The sequence below is a fragment of the Ceratotherium simum genome, chromosome 4, assembly GCF_057802395.1.
Source record: "Ceratotherium simum simum isolate JZ-2026a chromosome 4, ASM5780239v1, whole genome shotgun sequence".
NCBI lineage: Eukaryota > Metazoa > Chordata > Mammalia > Perissodactyla > Rhinocerotidae > Ceratotherium > Ceratotherium simum.
The window spans coordinates 3,654,130-3,678,063 of NC_141903.1; the positions used below are offsets into that span (position 1 = coordinate 3,654,130).

Genomic DNA, 23,934 nt, shown 5'->3' on the forward strand with positions numbered 1-23,934 from the left:
AGGGAGATTATCCTTGGTGGGCCTGACCTAATCAGGTGAGCCCTTAAATGGGATGGGGTTCTTACTGGCAAAGGAGACTCAAAGTGTGAAAGAGTCAACATAGGGGAGATTCTCTGTTGCTGGCTTGAAAGATGGAGGGGGCCACATGGCAAGAAATGCAGGCAGATTTTAGGAGCTGAGAGTGGCTGCTGACTGACAGCCTGCAAAGAAACAAGGACCCACGTCCTACAAACGCAAGGAACCGAATTCTGCCAATGACCTAAATGATCTTGGAAGTGGATTTTTCCCCAGATCCCCCAGAGAACTCAGCCTTGATATTTCCTGAGCAGAAAACCCAGTCATGCAGTGCTGGACTTTCAACCTACAGATTTGTGAACTAATAAATGGGTAGTGTTTTAAGCTGTGAAGTTTGTGGTTCATTCTAGACACCAATAGAAAACGAATACACTTCCCCATGGACTCTAAAAAAAACACCTGAGGCAGGGAGCGTCTCTTGGATCTCCTTAAACTCCTCATTCCCAATAGGACTCGGAACATAAGAAGGTCCCTCTTCCTGCTTCCAGTCGCATTATGTGGGAAAGAGGGGGAACCCAGCTCCTTAGCATTCTACCTCCACCCACCAACTCCAAACTACCCCGTCTTGGTCCCTACCAAGGAACTGCTCTGCTTGGCTTTCCGCAAACAGCCTGCATTCCGCCAGGCCCAGGAGGGCAGCTCGACCAATCTCCGCTTCCCAGGCCTCAGGGACCTTCGACCCATTCTATTGATCTGGACTCCTGGGCAAACGGTTAGCCCGACAGACAGACACCATGAGGGCTTTGCTGCTCCTGGGGTCCCTGCTGGCAAGCCTGGAGTTGGCACTTTCGGTGAGGGCTGTGGGAACCGGGAGGATGGTACTGGGCTGGCCCTGGGGTCCCTATCACAGCCGTGGCCTCTGCCCGCAACCTTCGGGTCCAGGTGGCAGGAAGGCCTGATCAGAAAGGTGAGGCCAGCCCACAAGGCCCAGGTTGGAGCTGGTGGGTATGAGGACATGGCCTGCGCATCTGGGGGAGCTTGAGGAGACAATGGGAGGAGAAGGGAGGGGTCTTGTGAGAAAGTCTTACGTTTGTGGCTGTGAGAGGAAGCTGGGGACTAGCATGGGATCAGTGCAGGCTATGACATTTTGGCCAATTCCCTGCCCTCTCCTCTCCCCTTGTAGACTCCTCCTTGGAAAGCCCCCAAGCAGCATAAGCACATAGCAGAGGAGCACATGGTGGGTAGGTAGCCTGACCCCACCTCCTAAGAGCCCCTGGGGCGGGAGTGAGTATGGTGGGGAGTGCACAGGGGTTCATTCTTGGGCCCTTGGAGCAAGGGGAGGGATCCCAGGCACTCTTGTCCCAGAGTTGTCTGGCTGGCATTCAGACTGGGTGCCCACTATGTGCCAGGTCCTGTGCGCTTGGGCACTGGGGACCCAGAGTGATAGTGAGCTGTGCTCTCCTTGAGGTCAAGGCTCAGGCTGCATCTGAGTGCCCAGTCCAGCACCTGCCAGTCTTCCTCAGTTTCCCGAGCCTCCCCCCTGCTTTTCCTTTCCTTGATATATCTCACAGGCATCAGTCATGCCACACAGACGCCAGGGCCCTTGATGGACAAGGAGGGATCAAGAGCAGGGCCCTGGAGCCCAAATGCCTCTGAATACCAGGCTTCATCACTTATGTGCCAGGTGACTCCAGGCAATGGACTTGACCTCTCCAAGCATCAATTTCCCCATGTGTAAAACCCAGCTGGTAATAGTAAACCTCTGAGGGTTGTGGAGAAGGAGAAATGAGTCGTTAGTCCACGTGAGGCATTCAGCTCACAGTCCGGTGCACGGTAAATACTTAAAATATATTAGCATTAGATGGGGATGTCTGCCATCTCTCTCCTCCTCAAACCCTGACATAGCTCCCTATTGCCTTCACTCTTCCAGGCACTAAATATTTACCTAGAGTTCTGAACTAGATGGACCCTGCCCTGGTGAGCCTGGCCTGGCGGGGTCAGGCCCAGTCCCTTCGCATGGCTCCAAGGTCCAGCACATCCAGCCCTGACTGCCTCAGCCTCCTCTTCTCATCACGCCACACCCCGCCAATTGCTCTCCTCTCTCTTGCCTGACCCAACCCAGGGTCCCTGCCCTTGTCTAATCACCTACTTAGGGTCCTCCTGCTCTCTGTCCGTCCCATCTGCATCTTAAAGGTCCATCTCAGACCCCTCTCTCTTCCCTCACTGTCCTGTCCCTGGTTTGGCCCTCAGCAAGTGCCACTGTATCTTTAACAACAAAATGGCAGCTGATGTGTATGGAGCACGTACCACGTGCCAGACTCTGTGCTGTGTGTTTTACAGGCGTTATCTCATTTGAGCACCACAACCCTCCTCTGAAGTAGATACAGTCAGCTCTTCTTATTCAGGGCAGTCATGTTCCATAAAGTCACTGCAAACGCTGAATTAGCAAATACAGAACCACTGCTCCTAAAGGAAATATAGGGTTAGGTTCCTGTGAGCTCTGGTCACCACAGTGTTATCAACTGTCAATATATCACCTTGTTTTATGTGTGATTCTGTTTAAAGACAACTTACTTACTATGTGTCATTGATTCATTAATATTGAACTCGCGGCCAGCAGCACTATAACTCATGCCTGGATGAAGCTCATCTGACACCAATATTCCCCATAAGGCCCATCACAGCCCTCTTGCACTTAGGAACACAAGACAGCACTTTAGCACTATATTTGGGGCCATTTTCAACAGCAAAATCACCTACCAAAAGCACAAAATTTGGGGGCCGGCCCAGTGGTATAGCAGTTAAGTTTGTGCACTCCACTTCGGCGGCCCAGGGTTTGCAGGTTCGGATCCTTGGCGTGGACCTACGCACCACTCATCAAGCCATGCTGTGGTGGTGTCCCATATAAGTAGAGGAAGACGGGCACGGATGTTAGCCCAGGGACAATCTTCCTCAGCAAAAACAAGAGAAGTGTTGGCAATGGACATTAGCTCAGGGCTAATCTTCCTCACATACACACACACAAAAAAAGCACAAAATTTGAAAAATGTGGCACTAAATAGACAGTGAAAAGGACACCTGTTGATAGTAGGAGAGTTGAAACAAGAGGCAGGGCGTCAGCTTGTTTGACCTCAGCTGGGAATGTGTGCTTCAGGTGACTCACATTTTTCAAAGCTCTGCGCATGTCCACTAACAACCGTAAATGCACCTCGAGTATTAGTTTGGGGGTTACAAATAAATTTCAGCAAGAAGGCAGATTCACAAAACAGAATCTGTGAACAATGAGTCTCGGTTGTACCATTTAAAAAAAATTATAGGGGCCAGCCCGGCGGCGCAAGCGGTTAAGTGTGCGTGCTCCGCTGCGGCGGCCCGGGGTTCGCCGGTTCGGATTCGGGGCGCGCACCGACGCACTGCTTGGCAAGCCATGCTGTGGCAGCGTCCCATATAAAGTGGAAGAAGATGGGCACAGATGTTAGCCCAAGGCCAGTCTTCCCCAGCAAATAAAAAAAATAAAAAAAATAAAAAGAAAGAGGAGGATTGGCAGATGTTAGCACAGGGCTGATCTCATCAAAAAAAAATTATAATAGCAGTATTTTTATTGTAAAATTTACAAATGCAAAAGAAGAAAAAAGTCCTCCATAATCCATTATCTTCCAAAAACCACTCTTACAAATTTTGAGAATGCCCTTCTAGATTTCTTTCTTATGCACATGTAAATGTTTGTACAAAAGTAGGACCATACTGGACATGCTGTTTTTAACTTGCTCTTCTTCGTGAAAATTATGAACACCTTTCTTACTAGTATATATACATGACTAAAAAATTTTTTTATTGTGGTAAAATACACATAACATAAAATTCACTGTCTTAACACTTTTAAGTGTACAATTCAGTGGTATTAAGTACATTCGTATTGTTGTGCAGCTATCACCTCCGTCCATCTCTAGAACTCTTTTCAGCTTGCAGAACGGCAACTCTTTGACTGTACTACCATTATTGCCGTGTTACAGGTGAGGAAACTAACACTCAGAGGGGTCAAGTGACTCCAACATTCATCAACTATTTATTAAGTGCTACTTTGTGGCAAACACTCCTCCAGGCCTTGGGGCTGCAGACTTCCCCAAGGCCACAAGCTAGTAGGCGGTGGAGTCAGGAGTCCATTCCAGTTATCTCACTCCAGAGCCCAACTCTTAAGCAGGATGCTGTCTTGCAGGACAAGGATTTTTCTAGGGTCTATCCTTTTTCCAACCAGCCCCTGAGGGGTGGTGCCTGGGCAGTGGGGCACAGGGAAAATGGTCAAGGAGTGTGTTCTCCCTGCAGTTCTCACAGTCACCGGGGAGCCCTGCCACTTCCCCTTCCAGTACCACCGGCAGCTGCACCACAAATGCACCCACAGGGGCCGGCCAGGCCCACGGCCCTGGTAAGACGACCCAGATGGGGTTGGAGCAGGGGCCTGGGGGCCATGGCCTCTGCCCATCTTTCTGCCCAAGGAACCCTGCTTGGAGAGAGGGGGCTGCGATAGGGGAGGGCAAGCCAGCCCCCTGGGCAGAGCAGGGAGCCTCATCTCTTTCTACAGGTGTGCTACCACCCCCAACTTTGAGCAGGACCAGCGATGGGCATACTGCCTGGAGCCCAAGAAAGTGAAAGGTGCTGCACACACCTCTGGGGGGTGGGGGGGAAGGCCTCTCCTCTCCCTATTAGTCTCCTAGGTGTCATCAGACCCTACATACCTGGGACTCTGGGCCCACACAGCCCCTTCCTTAGCTCCAGAGGGAGAAGTTCTGGGAGGGGGTAGCTCCCTTTTGCAGGCGGGTAAACTAAGGCTTGGAAACTTGGGGTATCAAGGTCACAGGACAAGCAGGTTCAGGTAGGGACTTGGCCTGGATCTGACTCAGGCTCCCCACTCTTCCTCCCACTGTCCATCTCTCAGACCACTGCAGCAAGCACAGCCCCTGCCAGAACGGAGGGACCTGCGTGAACACGCCAAGTAGCCCACACTGCATCTGTCCAGAACGCTTCACTGGGAAGCACTGCCAGAGAGGTAAGGAGACGCTGAGGGCCAGGAGAAGGGGGGCTGGGGACCAGGAGCAACCCCCTCCCCCCCAGAGGCCTCTGGATCCCTAGAGACTTGGCATGGTTCCAGCCTCTCCCGAGACCACTGCCCCCTTTTGTCCTCAGAGAAGTGCTTCGAGCCTCAGCTTCTCCAGGTCTTCCATGAGAATGAGATATGGTATAGGCCTGGGCCGGCAGGTGTGGCCAAGTGCCAGTGCAAGGGTCCCGATGGCCACTGCAAGCCGCTGGCCAGCCAGGGTGAGTGGATCGATAGGGAACTGGCCTGGGAAGAGGGCCGAAGGTCGGGAGGAGAAGCTGGCAAGAAGCCGGGTGGTGTGCCAGCGGAAAGGGGAGCTCTCCGCGGGATCTCTGGGCCCAGGGGCGGCTCAACGTGCTCCTTCTCCCAGTCTGCCACACCAACCTGTGCCTCAACGGCGGCCGCTGCCTGGAGGCGGAGGGCCGCCGCCTGTGCCTCTGTCCCGCGGGCTACGCTGGTCGCTTCTGCGATGTGGGTGAGTCAGGGTCTGGCGGGAAGCAGGAGCCCCGCCCCCATGTGGGAAGGGCGCGCGGAGGGGGAGGAGCGAGAGAGGGGAAAGCGCAGGAGAGGACGGCGGGAGGCCATCGCATCAGCTGGCTGCAGAGAGCCCCTCTCTCCCGAGACACTGAAGCGAACTGCTACCACGGCCGCGGGCTCGGCTACCGCGGCTCGGCCGGTACTACGATCTCGGGCGCACGGTGTCGGCCGTGGGCCTCGGAGGCCACCTACCGGAACGTGACCGCAGAGCAAGCGCTGAACTGGGGACTGGGCGACCATGCCTTCTGCCGGTGCGCTGGGCGGGGCAGGGCAGGGCGTCCCCCTCCGCCCTGGGGCCCTTTGGGGATCCTCACGCTCCAACAGCGCCCCTTCTGTGGATACAGGAATCCGGACAACGACACTCGTCCGTGGTGCTTCATGTGGAGCGTCGACCGACTGGGCTGGGAATATTGCCGCCTGGCACAATGCCAGGCCCTAGCCCCGGCGGCGCCCCAGATCCCGCGTCCGACCCAAGTCCCCTCTGGGCACCAGAACCTCCCCTCATCCTCGCTCTCGGCATTGCCGAAGCCTCAGCCCACGATCCCGACCCCAGGTAGTTGGTAAGGGTTGGGAAGTCCGAGCAGAGAGGGCGCGGGGCGAGCTAGATTCCAGCAGGTCGTGGGGCTCCTTGTCCTCAGCCTGGGTTCCTCTCACAGCCTCGCACGCGACGCCCGAGCAGCCGAGTCGTCTGCCCAGCACCGGCCCAACCGGCTGCGGACAGCGGCTCCGGAAACGGCTGTCCCCGCTGAGCCGCATCGTCGGGGGACTGGTGGCGCTGCCCGGGGCTCACCCCTACATGGCCGCGTTGTACTCGCGCCACCGTTTCTGCGGCGGCAGCCTCATCGCCCCCTGCTGGGTGCTGACGGCGGCTCACTGCCTGCAGAACCTGCAAGTTCCTGCCCGCCCAGTGCCCCGCCCCAGACCCTAGCTCCTCTCCTCCGTGCCCAGCTTCCGCGTGACACCGAACCCATGCCCTACCTCCCCCGCACATCACACTTCCCCTCCCTCCACTCCAGAGCTCCTCAGGAGGAAGATGAAACCCAGGAAGGGGCTCGGGAGCAGGGGGCGTCCCCAGGACGGCTCTGGCCTATTCTGAGCGCACTTTCTCTCCCACACCCTGCCCACAGGCGGGCGCCCGAGGAGCTGACGGTGGTGCTAGGTCAGGACCGCTATAACCAGAGCTGTGAGCAGTGCCAGACGCTGGCCGTGCGCGCCTACCGCCTGCACGACGGTTTCTCGCCCACTACCTTCCAGCACGACTTGGGTGCGTGGGAGCGACCCCTCCGGGACCTGGGGCATGAGCGCGCAGGGCTCGGAGTCCCAGCACCCGGGTCTCACGCTCCTCTCCGCCTGGGTTAGCTCTGCTGCGCCTGCAGGAGAGGGCGGACGGCACCTGCGCCGTCCTGTCGCCTTTCGTTCAACCCGTGTGCCTGCCCAGCGGCGTTGCCCGCCCTGCCGAACCCGAAGCCGCGCTCTGCGAGGTGGCCGGCTGGGGCCACCAGTTCGAGGGTAGGCAGAACAGCTGGAGGTGGGAGGGAGACCTCTGGCCACCAGGATAGGCAAGAGAAGCTGGCAGCTTTGGTACCGCCTGGGACAGGTGGCTCTGACCTGGTGGGTTGTGAGGATGTGCAGGGCCCTTATCTCTGCAGTCCTCTCCTCCCAGGGCTTGGGATTCGCTGTTGGGAGTCCCCAAATCTCCTGAGGGGTACAAGGAGAATCACACTTTCTCTTGATTCCCTCTGAGCGCTGGGCTGCAGGGATAACTAGGATGCCGCCCTGCGCTCCATCAAGCTGGTGGGCTAGTTGGGGGGTAAGGTTCTGAGACACTGAATGGGAAGTGAGGTTCCAAAGCAGTCCTGCTTCTGCCCAGTCCATTCAAATCGCGGCTCCTCTCTGGCCTCAGTTTCCTTGTTTATGAAATGGTGTCAACAGCATCTCCTTGCCTCTCGGGCTTGCTACGAGGGAGGCGAGAGATTAGTGAGTGTGGAAGGGCTGGTGCAGCCAGGTCCTGGGGCAGGCCGAGTCCCGAGGGTGTGAGGAAGGCGCGCGCTCTCTGTTGGCAGGGGCGGTGGAATTTTCTAGCTTCCTGCAGGAGGCGCAGGTGCCGCTCATTCCTCCAGAGCGCTGCTCCGCCCCTGACGTGCACGGAGCCGCCTTCGCCTCCGGCATGCTCTGCGCTGGCTTCCTCGAGGGCGGCACCGACGCCTGCCAGGTGAGGCCTTGGGCCTGCTTGGCCCTCTCCACCTCGTCAGGTGCAGACCCTAGGCCAAGGGCTCTGAGCCGCATGTCCCCGACCCAGGGTGACTCCGGGGGCCCGCTGGTGTGTGAGGACGAGACCGCAGAGCGCCAGCTCATCCTGCGAGGCATCGTGAGCTGGGGCACAGGTTGTGGCGACCGCTACAAGCCGGGTGTGTACACAGACGTGGCCAACTATCTGGACTGGATCCGGGAGCACACGGCTTCCTGACTGCCCAGGGACTGTCTTTATCCCCTGGGCGATCGTGGAATGGGAGAGTGGCTGGGGCATGATCACGGACAGACGGCAAGGATTATGTTCCATTCCCCCAGCGCAGCCAGCAGAGAGCCAGGCATGGTGTAGGCACTCAATAAAGTGCTTTTAAAGATGCCTGAGAGGCACAGGTCTTCAGAGGTGCCGCTGGGTAATGCCAGGACAGTAAACCAGAGCACAACGTCTCCACACCCCTCAGAGAGCAGACTCTATTGAAATCTTATGCAAGATTGAGATTCATGTCCAGCTGACGTCCCTGAGCCGCATTGTGTACCAAGCCCTGTGCAAGGTGACACCACAGATTCCTCGTATGAAGCAGTAATATTTTAAGTTTATAGAGCAGCAGTTCTCAACCTAGACTTTACATAGAATCACCCAGGGAGATTTCTGAACCTATGCCCAAGATCCACCTCAGATCAATTAAATCAATGTCTCTAGGGAAGGGGCCGGGGTCGTGGTATGTTTTTAAAACTCCCCAGGTGGGCCGGCCCCGTGGCTTAGTGGTTAAGTGCGCGTGCTCCGCTACTGGGGCCAGGGTTCGGGTCCCGGGCGACACCGATGCACCCCTTGTCCGGCCATGCTGAGGCCATGTCCCACATACAGCAACTAGCAGGACGTGTAGCTATGACATACAATTACCTACTGGGGCTTTGGGGGAAAAAAAGGAGGAGGATTGGCAATAGATGTTAGCTCAGAGCCGGTCTTCCTCAGCAAAAAGAGGAGGATTAGCATGGATGTTAGCGCAGGGCTGATCTTCCTCACAAAACAAAACAAAACAAAACAAAAAAACTCCCCAGGTGACTCCCTGTGCAGCTGAAGTTGAGAAGCACGATGAGAAGTGCTTAAGATTGAAACAGTGGCGTAGGCCCACAGGGCTGGCTTGGTGGAAGACCCTCACCCCCTCCCCAACTTGCCTTAGGGCGGTGGGCCTCCAAGTGTGCTTCCTGGACCAGCAGCAGCAGCAGCGTGGCCAGGGAACTTGTTGGAAATGCATCCTCTCTGGCTACCTCCCATACTACTGAATCAGAAACTCTGAGCTGGGGGCCCAGCAATCTGTTTAACAGCTTTCCAGGAGATTTGCATGCTCCCAACGTTTGAGAACCACATTCTGGGGCCTGAATGGTTACCAGGCCCAGAGGTCTGGCTTTCCAGAAGTGGCATCTCTTTGTTCTTAAACCCATGCCTACTGTGCTTAACGGGCCATTTAAGTTGGTTTTTCCAGAGTTATTTTGACAATCAATAGGATTCCCTCCTTCAGGCTAACTTTAGGACTCCACCAGGTGTTAAGACACGAGCCTCCTCCCCCACATACACACTCTCCAGAGTAGGTAGCCGCTGTCGCCGTGCCTCAACGTCACAATCCCGCCCCCACATACGTCATAGTGCCCCAGGCGTTCCAGGCACGCGGCGCAGCCGGACATTCCTCGAAAGTGCAAGCTGAGGGGCGCACTCTGAGCCGGAATGGGCGACTGGAAAGGCTACATCAGCGCGGTGCTGCGGGACCAGCGCGTCGACGACGTGGCCATCGTGGGCCACTCAGACAATCGCTGCGTGTGGGCATCGCGGCCCGGGGGCCTGCTGGCGGCCATCTCCCCGCAGGAGGTGGGTGTGCTCACCGGGCCCGACCGGCGCACCTTCCTGCAAGCGGGCCTCAGCGTGGCGGGCCGCCGCTGCTGCCTCATCCGCGACCACCTGCTGGCTGAGGGAGACGGAGTATTGGACGCGCGCACCAAGGGGCTGGACGGGCGCGCCGTCTGCGTGGGCCACACGCCGCGCGCGCTCCTCGTACTCATGGGCCGTCGGGGCGTGCACGGAGGCATCCTCAACAAGATGGTGCATGAGCTGATCCAAGGGCTGCGTGCGCAGGGAACGTAGCAGGACAGCCAGGCGGCGCCAAAATAAAGTCTGACCTGGGCGTGGCAGACTCGTCCTCTGGTGGTGTGGGGGGTTGTTGCAGATGAAGAAACCGGTTTACTGGAAGATCTTTGCAGAGGGTTACTTGGGGGCGGGCTGAGATTATGAGTCCAGAGGCTTCCTTACGTCTCCCCAGGCCAGAGTCTCGGCATTTTGGCACCTTCTCAGGGTCCTAGAGACACCGCAGCTGAGGAAGAGTCCCAGGGAGTGGCCTTCTCAAACCCTCTAGCTGAGGCTTTACAATCCTTTCCCACAAAACTTTTTGCACATCTGTGCAGGACAAACAGTAAACGGAGTCCCCTCCCCCACTCCTCCACTCCTCCCCAGGCTGGAGGCCAGTGTGCCTCTCACTCCTGCCACTTGGCACGAGAAAGCACTAGCAAGGGCTGTGAGTGGATGACCGGGTGGGGCTGGGAGCTTGGAGAGCAGCTCTGGGGCTCCCAGATCCTTGCATCTCCCCCCACCTACCTCAAAGAGGGTGGTGGTGGGGAGGCTGATGTCTAAGACCATCACACATCACAGCTGGATCTGGGGCGCTACAGCTTTCCTGCCCCTTGGGTTCCAAAGGCCCCAGAGATATTCCTGGATTAGAGGGAGGAACTTTGCCACTCCCACCCCTTGATTCTCCCTCTGGAGGCCTCAGCCCCAGTGGCCCTATGTAGGAGGAACTGAAAAGCTTGGGTGGTTTTTTTTTTTTTTTTTAATTTTTTGTTTATTACAGTAACATTGGTTTATAACATTGTATAAATTTCAGGTGTACATCATTATACTTCTATTTCTGCATGGATTACATCATGTTCTCATGTTCACCATTGGGTGGGTTTAAATGAGGCCTGGTTTACTGCCCAAAGGTAGAGGACAAAGTTGGGAGAGTGGCTGGTCCCTGCCCCCTGTGTGCTAGGTCCCAGGGCATGGCCTCTCTTGCCCATCTCCACCCTCCCCCAGGGGCCCAAACAAGCCCCCACCTGTAACTTGTTTTCTGGAGAACTAATCTTATCCCAGGAAGAGGGAGGGAGTGAGGAAGGGAGGTGGGTGAGTCCAGAAGCAGGGAGAGACCAGTGGAGGTCAGCCTGGTGGGGTCCGGGGAGGGAGGTGCAGAGAGCCCTCCTCACACCTGCCTTGGGTGTGGCCCAGGGGGTCTGAATCAGGGATTGGACTCATTAAGGCAGGGCCAGGCGAATTGTTGGGGTGAGCTTGCAGGAGATAGTGCTTCTGGACCCCAAACCATGGTCTCTCCTTCCCCCCAAATGGAGAGCAAACAGATTTGCAAATGCACAATGAGAGTTTAATTCCTTTTGTTTCTCAGGCAGTGTTGGGGAGGGGGTTTGCAGCGGTGCTGTGGGAAACCTGGTGAGGATGAGGAGGATGGTATCAGGAGGAAGGAAGGTGGCAGGGAGGGGTGAGAGTTCAGCCTGTGACTCAGGCACCCACATCGTTGCTCCAGCAAACAGCTGCCCGTCACTGACTCAGACTCACCATCCTCCCGCCCAGCGCAGTCGGAGTTGTGTGTAATAAGGACACAAGCGCAGGCCTCCAAACACAGGTGCAAAGGACTTGAAACCTTACCCAGGTAGCCTGTAGCCTGCACACGGCCCCCCACAGGTGCGTCAGTACACACGTGCAGGCTGACACAGGCTCACCCATGCACACATACTGACTCTCAGTCACACAGGCTCAGACCTCCGAGGACCTGCATGAGGACGGCTGAAGGCCCAGAGTGCAGAGACCCCTCAGCCCTTCCACCCTGGGCACCAGGCACAGGCCTCTCCCCGCCGCAGGCAGCAGTCTGGGCCGCATTCTAGAAGCGGGTGGCATTGTGTTGGGCAGGCAGTGCGAGGCGGGGGGAGGGTGTGGCGGGGGGCAGCTCCTCCAGGAAGACCCTGGCAGGCAGCGGGGGTGAGCGGGGCTCGCGCCTGGCACAGCACAAGGTGGCGCGGGTGATGAGGCGGTCCAGGGGCTGCAAGGAGTGCATCCAGTGGGGCAGGAAGTCCCATGTCTGCAGCCACTTGGGCAGGCGCCCGGGGCTGCGACTCTGCAGCACGCTGACAAGCACCACGAAGGCCAGCAGGGCCCCAAACGGTGCGCCCACACCTACCATGGCCTGCCAGCCTGCCATGGAGATGCCAAATACCAGCGAGGGCAGCAGCAGGAAGCACAGGAGGAGGTAGAGGACAGCGAACCAGCGGTACTTGGCAGTGCGTTTGCCCAGCACCTTGGCCATGCAGATGGGCAGGCGTGTGCAGGGCACTGGGTACCATAGCAGGATGCCCGAGATGTTGAAGAAGAAGTGGCAGAGGGCGATCTGCAGGGGAGAGGGCGGAGGGGACGTGGGTCCCAGTTTCTGTGCCAGGCGGGTGGGGTAGATAATAGGGGCCCAGCCTGATGTGGGCAGCCTGGCCCCAGCCCCTGGCTTGTCAGTTACTTCTTTGCCATCTGCCCCCCCATCCTTGATTCCCCAGACTGGGCCAAGGGGGCTGATAGCACCCCTTCCTCAGAGTGCAGATCGCCATCTCTATTGCTTATTGGTGTGGTTCTCTGAATAATGTCTCCCTGTTAGATGCTAAGGTTCGAGGGTGGCACCAGGTCTACTTTGCCCGTGTGGTTTCCACAGAGCCTGGCATAGTGAGTGGCCCCTAGTAGGTAGTCAAAATCTGTTACATGTTGTCCCACTCTGGGTCAGGTGCCACACCCCAGTCCCAGCCCTGTCCTGCTTCTAGCGGGGCTACTCTCCCCGGCGCACCTGGAAGGCACTGGACAGCTTCTCCCGGGGGCTGGCCAGTGCAGCCAGGATGGCCGTGGTGGTGGTGCCAATGTTGGAGCCCAGCGTGAGGGGGTAGGCCCGCTCGATGCTGATCACACCCAGGCCTGGGGGGCAGAGGGGTAGGATACAGTCTCCCTAGCTCCCTGCTTCAGCCCTGTCCCTGCCAGCCCCGCCGCCCCCCCAGCCTGCCTTGGCATGGGCACTCACCTATGAGGGGGGTGATGGCCGAGGTGAACACAGAGCTACTCTGGACAACGAAGGTCATGCCAGCGCCCACCACCATGGCAAAGTAGCCCGTGGCCCAGGTGAAGGGGGCAGGGAAGTCTGTGAGGAAACCCGTCCCAGTATGGTCAGTGGGAGGGCGTTGGGAGGGGAGTGGGGACCTTCCTTGGGGAGGAGGTATTGGATGCCAGCTTCCAAGTGGAAGCTTGTCAGTCCCCTGCTCAGCTGCAGTGACTTCTGCTGGCTCTCTCTGATCTTGGATTAAGAACCTTCTCAGCCTGATTCCATCACGCTTTTGCTCAGGCTGTTCTCTGTGCCCAGGATATCCTCCTCACTCCTAAATGTTCACCCTCAGCATGGGTCTCGCTGCCGCTGGGAAGCCCTCCCTGACCCCCGGCCCTTGGGCAGACTTTGTTTCTCCCTCCTCCGAGCTCCCAGGGATCCATGGATGCCCTTATTCCAGCATTTGTCATGCAGCCTCTGCCTGCGCCAGGCAGTATCCTGAAAGCTCAAAATGAGGCTTAAAATGAAAATCAGATGGTGTCACTCCCCTGCCCACAACCCCCCAAGTGCCACTATTATAAAGCCTAGGCTCTGAGCACAGCCGGCGGGCCCCGTGATCTGCTCCGTCCATCTTCCCTCGCTGACCTCGCTCCACCCCCTCACTGAGCTCCCCCAGCACTGCTGGCCACCTTTCTGTGCCACAAACCTGCCCAGCTGGTTCCTGCCTCAGAGCCTTTGAACTGTCCCTTCCACCAGGAATGCTCTTCAGCCACATCTTGACTACTCCTCGTTTAGGTCCCTGCTCAAATACCTCCGCACAGAGGTTGCTGACCTCCCGTGGAAAGCAGCCTCTTCCATACCCTATTTGCCATTTTGGCTTTCTCATTGGCAGTTTCCTCTTTTTATCTGAGTTGATCGCCCCTTGATCATTTATTTTCATTGCCTGTCTCCCCCTCTGGGCTGTGAGCCCCCTGAGGGCAGGATCCATCCATATCCCTGGCACTCCATCGAGCTTGGCACACCAGGGGCTTAATGGCTGTTTGTTGATTGAATCAAACAGTGGCCTCTCAGAATCTCTTTAGAGCCACCTTCTAGAATAGAACCACAGCCAGAGGCAGCCACAGACAGCTAGCTGAGGCACCTCAGGGGCCTCAGAAAACAGCCAGTCCAACCTCTTCTTTGTTCACGTGGGAAAACTGAGGCTCAGAGCTGGCAGGGCTTCTCCCAGATCACACAGCAAGGCAGTGGCAGGACTTAGCGAGATCTGGAAGGGCCCATCCTCGGGCCTACACACCCACTGCTCAGGGCTCACCAGTGTTGATAACTTTCTGAATGACCTTGGCCACCTGGCCCTTGAGCAGAGAGTTGAGCATCTTGACGAGGAGGATGAGGCAGGTGCATAGGAGCACCAGGGAGCCAGCCAGCAGGATGAGCCCCACAGCCAGGTCGGGCAGCCCCGTGTCCACGAAGATGTGGTTGCCTGCAAGGCGGAGGAGTGTCAAGCTGCTGAGAGCTGACCCCCCCCCAACTCGACCCCCAATCCCCCACCTTTGTTACCTCCTTGAGCTTGGAGCCTAAGGCTCCACCTTAGGCTCCTTCAGCCTAAACAGCAGACCTGACCCAAGCCCAGGGGCTGGGCTGGTTGGCAGCTGTCCTTCCTGGGGCTGGAAGCAGAAGTGGCCAGGTGGGGAATAGCCCTGCCTCTCCCAGGCTCTGCCCCCACCAGGCTGGACATACCCCACGCTGCAGGCACTCACATTTCTCCATGGTGGCATTTCCGAGGGTCCAGCTGGTGTTGGCCTCTGCCCTGGGGATAGTGGTAGGAGCCTAGATTAAGAGGAGAGTGACTTAGGGAATTTAGGGAAATGCAGCCTGGGGTTGGGGCTGAGATGGGGGCTGGCGGGATAGAGGTGGGCCTCCTGGCTACGTGCCCTTGGACAGTTCGCTTGCCCTCTCTGAGCCCATTTTCTCTGCTGAAGAGATGAGGATGAAAACCCCTGCCACACGAGAATCCGACCACGGTCTGCCTTCAATATTCTGCCCCCTCAGCCCACTGATCTGGCTCCTGCCGGGCCTGCAGGGGCCTCCTGCTCCGGTGGCTTCTTGTCCTTGTGTCCTTCCACCTCTCCTTGGCAGGGGATGCTGCTGACCCCGGCTCTCTTCTGAAAACTCTCCCTTCCCCATCTTTTATTACCAGTCCCTCTCGGTGCCCCCTCTTCCCCAGCGTCCTTGCCCCATCCTCTCCCACAAGGCACCCAGCCCAAGCTCCATTTTCCTCTTGCTCAGTTCCTTGTCCAGAGCGGGGCAGGGGCGGGGGACCACCAGTAGGCAGAGGGTTCAGGCCCCACATCTCTTCCCTCCCCACCTAGTGTCAGTGAAGTGAGGGGGGCTCCTGGGGAGGCCCCCCAGTTCAGAGGGCCCAGGGCCAGGCAGGTAGCCTAAGTGAGGGGCTCAGGCTGAGTGTGGAAGTGGTAGGGAGTGTGTGCTGGGCCTCCAGGCCACTGTAACCATCCAAGGACACAGCCCAGCATAGGCAAATGGCCCAATTCCATAAGAGAAATCACAACTCTGAAGTTTTAGATAAAATCTCCCAATCTGTAAATGTTGGCTACTCCTTTAAGACATACTTTACAATTCTGTGAAGGCTGGTCTGGCCGGGGGACCACTAATTTGTAGCCTTCTTGGGTTGAGGAGTTATTTTTAAAAATGCAACCTGGGGCTCCTTACCTTTCCCTCAGGATCATAGCAACCATCCAGCAGTGAGAAGAGAAAGTGGGCTGGGCTCAGCTGGGGAGAAGCCAACTCACAAAAGCGGGATGGAGCCCCAGAAAGGGGCAGTTACTCCCAGGGCCCCAGGCAAAATGCAAGAGCCACAACTTCTCCCTGTCCTCCACGTTCTGCCTCTTCTGGGTCCTGATATGGGCCCTGGTCCCACTCCCCCCAGAGCTCTGCATCCCACACCCCTCTGACCTCAGGAAGGGTCCTGGCACTTTGATGTTTACAGCTCCTTTGGGTTTTATTCTAAACTATGTGTCATTTAAAAAATATGTGATGGAGATAAGAATTATTTATGGCGCCTGGCTTTAAATCAGGGTTTATTTTAGTGGCATGTGCTCCCTTGAGTGGGGCAACGTGCACGTCTGTATTCCCAGCTGAGCACACCGGGGCCTCGGGACACCCTCATGTCCAGGCCAGAATCGCAGGCAGAAAAACCGGGAGAAGATCGTCTCAGATGGGCTCAATTGGAAAAGCCGGCTGGGAAAGTGGTGGTAAGTGCTGCACGGGCGAGGGAGAGAGCCAAGTGTTTGCTGTCAGGCAGATCTGAGTTCAAATCCTGCTTCTTATACCAACTGCCTTGGGCAAGTCATGCCACCTCTCTGAGCCTGTTTCCTCTAAAGCAGGATAATAAAAGAGCTGTTGTAAAGCTTACAGGAGAAAGTGCGTGTGAAGCCTTCACCATACGGCTTAGCTCCTGACAAGCCTTCAGTACACTGTGCCTCCTAATAAGCATCAGACCCGTCTCCCTCCTTGGGCCCATCTAGGATCACACTATGTGTGTGTGATTGACTTCCTAGGTCAAGATCAAGGGCTCCTGCAGTTCCTGGCCCTACTGGGGAGGAGCGTGGTGGACCTTCCTGGGGTCCCCGGCCTGGAACCCTGGAGGCAGATGACCCCCCTGAGATGAGTGGATGCCTGACCAGCCTGTGCCCCACTGACCTAGTCTGGGCTGGGCCCAGGGGTCTCTTGGGGGAGGGGCCTGTGGGACCCTGGGGAGGCTGGAGGAGGATAGGAGCTTTGCTGGGGTCCCACTCGGGGCTGGCAGTGTCGGGGCAGGGCCAGGCTGAAGGCTAGCACCTCTGGGGTTTTGGAACCTTGGCCTTCCTGCCTGGGGTTGTGTGGCCCTGGCTGAGCTCACGGGTGAGTGCAGAGACTGTAAAGTGCAAGAGAGGAGTGTAGAGGCAGCAGGGGAGGAGAACCAGCCTGGGTGTCAACTGCACAGCCAGGCTGGGTGCGGGAGACTGAGGGGAGGGAGCAGGCCTGGGGCTTCCTTGCCAGCAGAGGGAGAAGGTGGAAGCTCCAGCCTAGGTAAAGAGCTGGGGGGCCCAGAGTCTGGGGCATACCTCCAGGAAATGCTCTTCGCTCCTGGGCCTGGGGGCAAGATGGAGGTGAGGTGGAGGAGTGGGAGGGGGACATGGTGGGGGTGGTGAACTCTGGGAAGAACAGAATGAATAAGCCTCAGACAGCCTTGGGCTCAAACACTTGCTGAGCCACTCTCAGCTGTGTGACACTGGACCAAACACATAACCTCTCTGGGCCTCAAATTCCTCCTTTGCAGTGTGAGGTCCATAACCGTGCCCACTTCTCCTCAGGGGCTAGTTGTGAGGAATCTTGGAAGAGAGAGTTGGGATTTAAGTGCCTGCAGAGCCACCCCAAATTAAGGAGGCACTGGGAACTGAAGGAGATGATTAAGCTTACAGAGGAACGTCGGCCTCCAAGAATCCTTCCCTGGGGAGAAATGCTGGGGATATGGGCCCGCGCAGTAGTCTCCCCTCCAGGGGAAGGGGAGTTCCAGGGTCTTTGTTTTTCTGGAAGCAGCGGGAAATCACTGTGCCCGCAGCGCCATCTGGTGGTGAAGAGTAGAACTCCTGGGAGCACCACTTACCACCCCTGGAGCTCTCTGCAGGGGGACTGTGGTCAGCTGGTGGCATTCAGGCCTGATGGGCAGAGCGGGAAATAGACAAGTATGGTGGGACACCAGACTGGCAGCTGGAAGAGGCAGCAAGATGAGGATTCAGGAGCACGGGCTCCAGATTCCACCAGGATTTTCATCCTACCTCAATAGCATGGACTTGGGCAAGCCTCTCTGAGCCTCAGTTTCCTCATCTGTAAAATGGGAATGTGATAATCCCTGCTTCCCAGGCTGCAAGTCCTCAAAATATCTTGTTTAAACCAGGGAGGTATGGTTGACAATCCAGTGTGACCACACAAGAAGGTAATTCTCAGGATAGGGTCAGACCCCCAGAATGTTGAGAAGTGTTGGGACACTAAAACTGCCTCTGGTTTTTCTTTCACCGTCTGGAAAACCTCAGACTCCTAGTCCTTTCCTTGGTGACATGGTTCCCTGGAGACTGGTTCAGGTGAGGTCAGGTCCAGCTTGGTGAAGGCTGGATGCAGCGAGGACAGGTTGGAAGGGAGCACACAGAGACTCGGATACTGGAGGAAAAACTTGAGTCTTCAGTGAGCACGTTCCCACGGGGCCATCCCAGAGAGAGGGGAGACCAGGGAGCTCAGATCCCACCACCTAGCTACTCTCCAAGCCAAGAAAATCTGCCAGACACTACTCTTAAAGAAAGGGTCTTGGGGAGGTGGGACGAGAAACCAGTGCTCAGGGGAGGGGCAGCTGGAGCCAGGACAGCCCTAGCTGGTGAACTCAGGCGGTTCCTGCATGTTGCCGAGCCCCACGTTCCTCCAGTCTGCCTCGCCGGCACCATGTGAGGACCCCATCCCGGGAGGGTTAGGTTTGGTGGTGCATGCTGCGAGGGGAGACCTGCGGAATGCAGCTGCAGGTGGGCAGCGGGGATTTCAGAGCAGGCGAGGACCGTCTTGGCCGAGCAGCTCCCTTCCAGGTCTTGTTTTTCCTGAAGATCAAAGTGTGTAATTTCTCTCACTTGCAGGTTTGCTATGAGGTAGAGAGGATTTTGACTGTTCAGAGAGCTCTTGAGCAGGTGGAGATGTGTCAGAGAGGCCACAAAGCCTGCACAGAGGCTGCCTTTATGGGCTTTTTGATGTCAAACTGCCTTCAACACTCAGAAGGGCCGAGCTGGAGCTGTGCGCCACTCAGACGCAAAGGAACCTCGCCGGGCGGGTTGAAAGGATGTTCTCTGTTCACGCCGGGATAAAGGTCCAGCAACATCAAGTAGCGAGTGAAGATGACGAGGGGGAAAGGCGTGGGCTCTGAGTTTCCTGACCTCTTGTTCTAAACGGAGTTCCTTCTTGTGTGTAATAATTAAGGGAAGCAGATACTGCAGATTCGGGTTTTGATGAAGCATTTTCCTTTTTACGGCTGAGTGAGAAAGTGTGATAATTGCTTGCTTCCTTGTTAGCTGGGTGTAACGGCCAGTCCACAAGTGTCCAGCTGATCCAAACAGACCTTCATTCTGGGCAGTAGAAGCCGGGAAGCAGCAGGAACAGTGCAGAAGGACAGGAGGACGCACGCCTGTGGCAGTGTCCAGGGAAGGAGCCCCGATGTCAGCACAAGTGGCTGTTGTGTCTCCAGGGAGGTCTCTACGTGGCCCACTTGTCCTGCTCCTGGGCCCGTTTCCTATTAGTCCTACTTTCCTGGGCATCTGACAACTCTCTCTCCACCCTTCCCCACACCACCTGGGCCCCAAAACACGACAGAGCTGTGATTAACTCCGCTGGTACCCTAGTCGGGAAGAGAGCCCTAGACTGCCAGACCCGCACTCGGGCCCTGAAACAACAGGACAGCTCTGGCAAGTTTCTTAGCCTCTTGGAGCCTGTTTTACTACCTGTGAAACCAGAGGCTTGAGCCAGATCAGTGATTCCCAAACTTGCGTGTGGGACAGACCTGGAGGGCTTGCTGAGAGAGGTAGGCTGCCAGGCCCTACCCCCAGAGATTTTTGATTTAGTAGGTCTAGGGAAGGGCCCAATACTTTGCATCCCTAACAGGCTCCCAGGTGGTATGAGTGCTGCTAGTCCACACTTGGAGAATCTCTGGGCTAGATGGGTTACATGCCAACTCTGATTGATTGGTAATGGCTGCCTAAAGCTTCTGGGAGGACTTAGCAACGTCTGCTATCCACACAGTATCACAGTAAAAGTGCCACATACTTGCAGTCCCCAGGCTAAGTGATCTCTGGGTCTATATGGAGCATTTTGAACAGATGATGACACTAACAGTCAGCTGTCTAAAGAGGGTGTCTTCTTACCTGGGGCCAGACCTGGGACTCACCTCTGTGGGGTCTGGGTGGCACCAGATCCGAATGAGACTGTGGTTCCTCAGGGACTCATCACCAGTGGCGATGCTGGTAATCACTGACTTATCCAGCTGTGGGCAAGATGTGGATGGGAGGAGTGAGGGTGGGCCCTTACTATCCCCCTGCCCCAGCCCCATGCCAGCCCTGCCCCCACCTGGATGATGAGTTTAGTGAAGGGCTCTGTGATGATTTTGAGCACATCAGGGGCATCCCGGCCACCGCGGATGTTGAAGGAGGCCACCACGAGTCGAGTGATGTGGTGCAGGTACCCGGTGGCGGCCTCCAGGGGCAGCAGGACCAGCACTGACAGCCAGTTAAAGCAGTCGTGCACCGTGGCCCCCGCAAAGGCCCTGAGCGGGGAGGCCACGTTGCAGGGCAAGCCAGAGCCAGGATAAGCTCCCACTGGGGCTCCTGGCACCTGGGACCACCCTCCGCCAGCCAGCACCAGCCCCTCACCACTCTATCCCCTCACCGCCTGAAGTCAGTCCTGTCCCCGGCTTGCATCAGGGCCACGATGGTGTTGGTCACGGAGGTGCCGATGTTGGAGCCCATGATGATGGGGATGGCAGAGCTCACCTCCAGCACTGGTAGAAGAGGGGACCTCTTAACTAACGGGGCGGGGCCATCCAGCTCCTGCCCCCACAACACCTCCTGCCAGACCCACTACAGCGAGCATTCCCACTATGCTGCTGACTCTGCCCAGCCTCGGGTCACAGGGACGTGTTGGGCGTGTGCTGTGTGTTTACCTGTGTGCATGCATGTGAACTGATGTACACGCACTGCACCTGCACGTGTGTGGATGTGTGTATGTGAGGGCTCATATCCTATATGCATATGTGTATCTGTGCTTGTGTGTGCACGAGTGTGACGGTCAGTTTTACGTGTCGACGTGGCGGGGCCACAGGCCCCAGCTATTCGATCGAGGTGTTGCTGTGAAGGCGTTTGCAGATGTCGTTCACCCGTGCACTCAGGACGGGGAGTACAGGCGAGGAGCCTCCGCAATCTGGATGGCCTTATCCAATGAGATAAAAGGCCTTGCAAGCAAAACGGAGGCGCTCTCAGGAAAAAGAAATCCCACCTGTCCACTGCAGCACCAGCTTCTGCCCAGGAGTTCCAGCTCGCCCTTCTCTACCAATTTCGGACTTGCCTAGCCAGCCTCAAAATCACACAAGCCAATTCCTTGCAGTAAATCATATATACATATATATCCTACAGGTTTTGTTTCTCTGACTTCTCTGGTTCTGCTTCCCTGACTGATGGAATGAGTGACCGCGTGGCGATACGGAGGGGAGTCTTCCTGGGGTTGTGCTCCCCAGCACTGAGAAGTACTACCCTTCTTAGTGCCTGGGGCACCCCTCCTGGATGAGACTCCCAGCCATGCTTTGGAGGACAGAGTGGGAGATACCGGGGCTCTGCCTTTGCCCTCAGCCCGTTGTCCCCACTCCTGCCCCCTGTGCCCCCACCCTGACATACCACCCCAGCCCCCTGTCCAGCACACCCAGCCCCCCACGGTCTTTCCCTGGCCCTGGTGGGCCAACTCACAGCCGGAGGAGACCATGCTGACGATGATGGACGTGGAGGTGCTGGAGCTCTGCACCAGCACGGTCACCAGGATCCCCACCACTAGCCCTGCCACCGGATTGGATAGGATGGCATTGTCCTTGAAGATGTCACCAGCCACCTTCCCTGGGGAGCATGAGCCAGTGTTGTCCGAGGCCCTTCAGAAACCCTTTCCGACTCCCCAACCCAGGCCTTACCTCCAGCCAGCTGGAAGGCTGAGCTGAGCACATCCAGGGAACAGACGAAGAGGTAGAGGAAAGCGAGCATCAGCGGCACCTTGAGGAGTGTCGCGCCAGCCCGACGCAGCTGCTGGGCCAACCCGGGCTCTAGAGATGGGCCAGCCTTGAGCACGGTGGCCTGGGCACTGGGCCAGCGACAGCTGATGCCCCTGCCGCCCCCTACCCAGGCCCACCTGGCTTCTGCTCTTCCTCCAGGGCCAGCTTGCCAGGTAGTGGGTCATGGCGCTCCAGAACCTCCCCATAGGGACAGCTGTGCTCGGCAAGGGCCACGGGGCCCAGGCTGGGAAAGGCATAGGCGGAGGTCCCTGGGACCCTGTGCAGGACTGGGGAGGGAGGCTGGTCAGGAGTTCCCAGAGGCCCCAGGGCCTGAGGAGGGTGGGAGGGGTTGAAGCCTCCCCCTGGATGTGGGCGGCTGTGGGCAAGCAGGGTCCAGGGTGGGAGCAGCACTCACCCTGCGGGCTGGGCACATAGGCAAAGGCCGGCCCGTGCATCATGTGACCCCCGCGGACTGGGAGTGGGGAGACCGCCGGGCCCCCCAGCCTCTCTCCGTAGGACATCATCCTGGGCACACGCTGTGGGGCCTGCACGTCAGGGGGCCGCAGCAACACTGAATGACAACTGCTGTGTCATGGAAACATACACACTCACACCCACCCCACATCCACACACTCACATGCACAAACATCCATGATGTGTGATCCCAGATACACACCCAGCAAAGCACACCTCCACCCCCCCTGAGAGATGCACACTCAGGTGCTCATCATTCATTCATTCATCCAGGAAGTATTTATTGAGCATCTACTCTATCCAGGCACTGAGCTAGATGCTGGTGTACAGTGGAAACCAAATCCAGATGCAGCTCCTGCCCCCAGGGAGCTCAAAATCTAGTGGGGAGACAGATGCCAATGAAATAATCCCTCGGATGGAAAATGGCAATGGGGACAAGTGTTCTAACGACAGATACAGTGCCACCAGCATGTCCCATGGCAGGGGTGGGCTCTTGGGGAAGGGAAGAGAGGTCATGAGGATGGAGAGGGGAGGGGCCGGGAACATGTGGCAGTAGCGGAGGCTGTGGTGTGGCCGGGGCTGTGCTGCGCAGGAGGAGATTCGTCCACCCTGAGAGCAGTGAGGAGCCATGGACACCTGCTTGCTTGTGGAACCAGCTGGGCACACGCTCAGAGGAGGGCCCACTGGCCCAGATCCCGAGTTCCTGGGTTCTCCTCACAACTGAACTTCTTTCCCCCTCCAACCCTGCCCCCCCGGAGCAATAAACAAATACTGACAGCCTTTCTTCCACAAACGGGGTTCAGACCAGGACTGGTCTAGGTAAGAAGGGCCCCCCACCCTGTCCTCAAGTCTGGGAAGCCCCCGGCTTGCTTTAAGACCCCCTGAACTGCCCCGGGAGTTCTTGGCCGTTGAGATGGGAGTGCCCTAGGCTGCTTCAGTGCCCCCACACCTGCCCCCACCCCAACATTGTTCCAAGGGTCCTTGGCTGTTGGGGTGGCGGCTGTGCAGAGCTGAATCCCAAGCCCTGGAAGAACCGGAGTCCTTTTCACTTTGGGGGAGAGAGTCAGGCTGGGCTGGGACTGAGATGTCACAGGGGCACAGTTAGGACAGAGGTGAGGGGTTTGGGATGATGAGCTCTTTCCTACTATGAGTTGGGGATGGGGTTGGAACAAGGGGGCCCTAGGCTCACCTTGGGGTTCTATGTTTCAGCTTCTGCTCAGCTGCTCAGGGAAGTCCCAGGGGCCTGAGGAGGAGCTGGGACACTCCTCTTTATTTCCTCGGGTCAAGGGCAAAGTCCCTAGAACCCTAGCTGCCCTCCCTATGTTCCCCGATTAACCTCACCCCCGAGATTCCTCCCAGTTAATTGCTAATCGTCAGCTCTGCAGAGGGAATCTGTGGTCAGCCTCTCCCTGCCCCCACACAGGCACTCAGCCTGAACCACAACCCAGACACAGCGAGGGCACAAACACGTCCCCTGCCCCTAGGCAGAGACCTGATGCCACTCAGGCACCTTGTTTCCAGGGTCCCCAAAGAGATTCCATGGCTCCTGCCCCTTCCCCTCATTCTTGGCCTGACAG

At 57.2% G+C, this 23,934-nt stretch overlaps 3 protein-coding genes across 4 annotated transcripts; 2 read left to right on the forward strand and 1 right to left on the reverse strand.

Moving 5' to 3' along the window:
- Positions 1–809: 809 nt before the first annotated feature.
- Positions 810–8,267, forward strand: F12 (coagulation factor XII). Of its 2 annotated transcripts, none has more exons than XM_087429321.1 (14): positions 810–866; positions 1,199–1,256; positions 4,336–4,435; positions 4,592–4,662; positions 4,946–5,056; positions 5,194–5,325; positions 5,475–5,579; positions 5,727–5,892; positions 5,986–6,194; positions 6,247–6,529; positions 6,769–6,905; positions 7,001–7,150; positions 7,705–7,853; positions 7,941–8,267. In XM_087429321.1, the coding sequence occupies exons 1-14, from the start codon at positions 810–812 to the stop codon at positions 8,106–8,108; spliced, it is 1,896 nt and encodes a 631-aa protein (XP_087285447.1). In that variant the 3' UTR covers positions 8,109–8,267. The 2 variants fall into 2 exon arrangements, with proteins under 2 accessions (XP_087285447.1, XP_014641556.1); XM_014786070.2 differs by having other exon boundaries at positions 6,298–6,529.
- Positions 8,268–8,400: 133 nt separating this feature from the next.
- PFN3 (profilin 3) lies at positions 8,401–10,851 on the forward strand. Its single transcript, XM_087429320.1, has one exon. It carries the CDS (start codon positions 9,612–9,614, stop codon positions 10,023–10,025), a length of 414 nt encoding a protein of 137 aa, XP_087285446.1. The 5' UTR covers positions 8,401–9,611; the 3' UTR covers positions 10,026–10,851.
- Positions 10,852–11,829: 978 nt separating this feature from the next.
- Positions 11,830–22,407, reverse strand: SLC34A1 (solute carrier family 34 member 1). The gene is made up of 12 exons (XM_014786069.2): positions 22,299–22,407; positions 22,021–22,170; positions 21,806–21,934; positions 21,591–21,734; positions 20,521–20,632; positions 20,203–20,398; positions 20,024–20,119; positions 14,808–14,877; positions 14,363–14,530; positions 13,033–13,149; positions 12,805–12,929; positions 11,830–12,366 (listed from the first exon to the last, which is right to left on the reverse strand). The coding sequence occupies exons 1-12, from the start codon at positions 22,405–22,407 to the stop codon at positions 11,863–11,865; spliced, it is 1,920 nt and encodes a 639-aa protein (XP_014641555.1). The 3' UTR covers positions 11,830–11,862.
- Between the last annotated feature and the right edge of the window lie 1,527 nt (positions 22,408–23,934).

Coding starts and splice junctions, on each gene's coding strand:
- PFN3 (XM_087429320.1), top strand. CDS start 9,612: ATGGGCGACTGGAAAGGCTACATCAGCGCGGTGCTGCGGGACCAGCGC.
- F12 (XM_087429321.1), top strand. CDS start 810: ATGAGGGCTTTGCTGCTCCTGGGGTCCCTGCTGGCAAGCCTGGAGTTG. Junction 7,151..7,704: donor CTGGGGCCACCAGTTCGAGG/GTAGGCAGAACA, acceptor CTCTGTTGGCAG/GGGCGGTGGAATTTTCTAGC. Junction 7,854..7,940: donor GCGGCACCGACGCCTGCCAG/GTGAGGCCTTGG, acceptor TCCCCGACCCAG/GGTGACTCCGGGGGCCCGCT.
- SLC34A1 (XM_014786069.2), bottom strand. CDS start 22,407: ATGATGTCCTACGGAGAGAGGCTGGGGGGCCCGGCGGTCTCCCCACTC. Junction 20,120..20,202: donor TCACTAAACTCATCATCCAG/GTGGGGGCAGGG, acceptor TCTTGCCCACAG/CTGGATAAGTCAGTGATTAC. Junction 14,878..20,023: donor GCCACCCAGACCCCACAGAG/GTGAGTCCCAGG, acceptor CTCTTAATCTAG/GCTCCTACCACTATCCCCAG.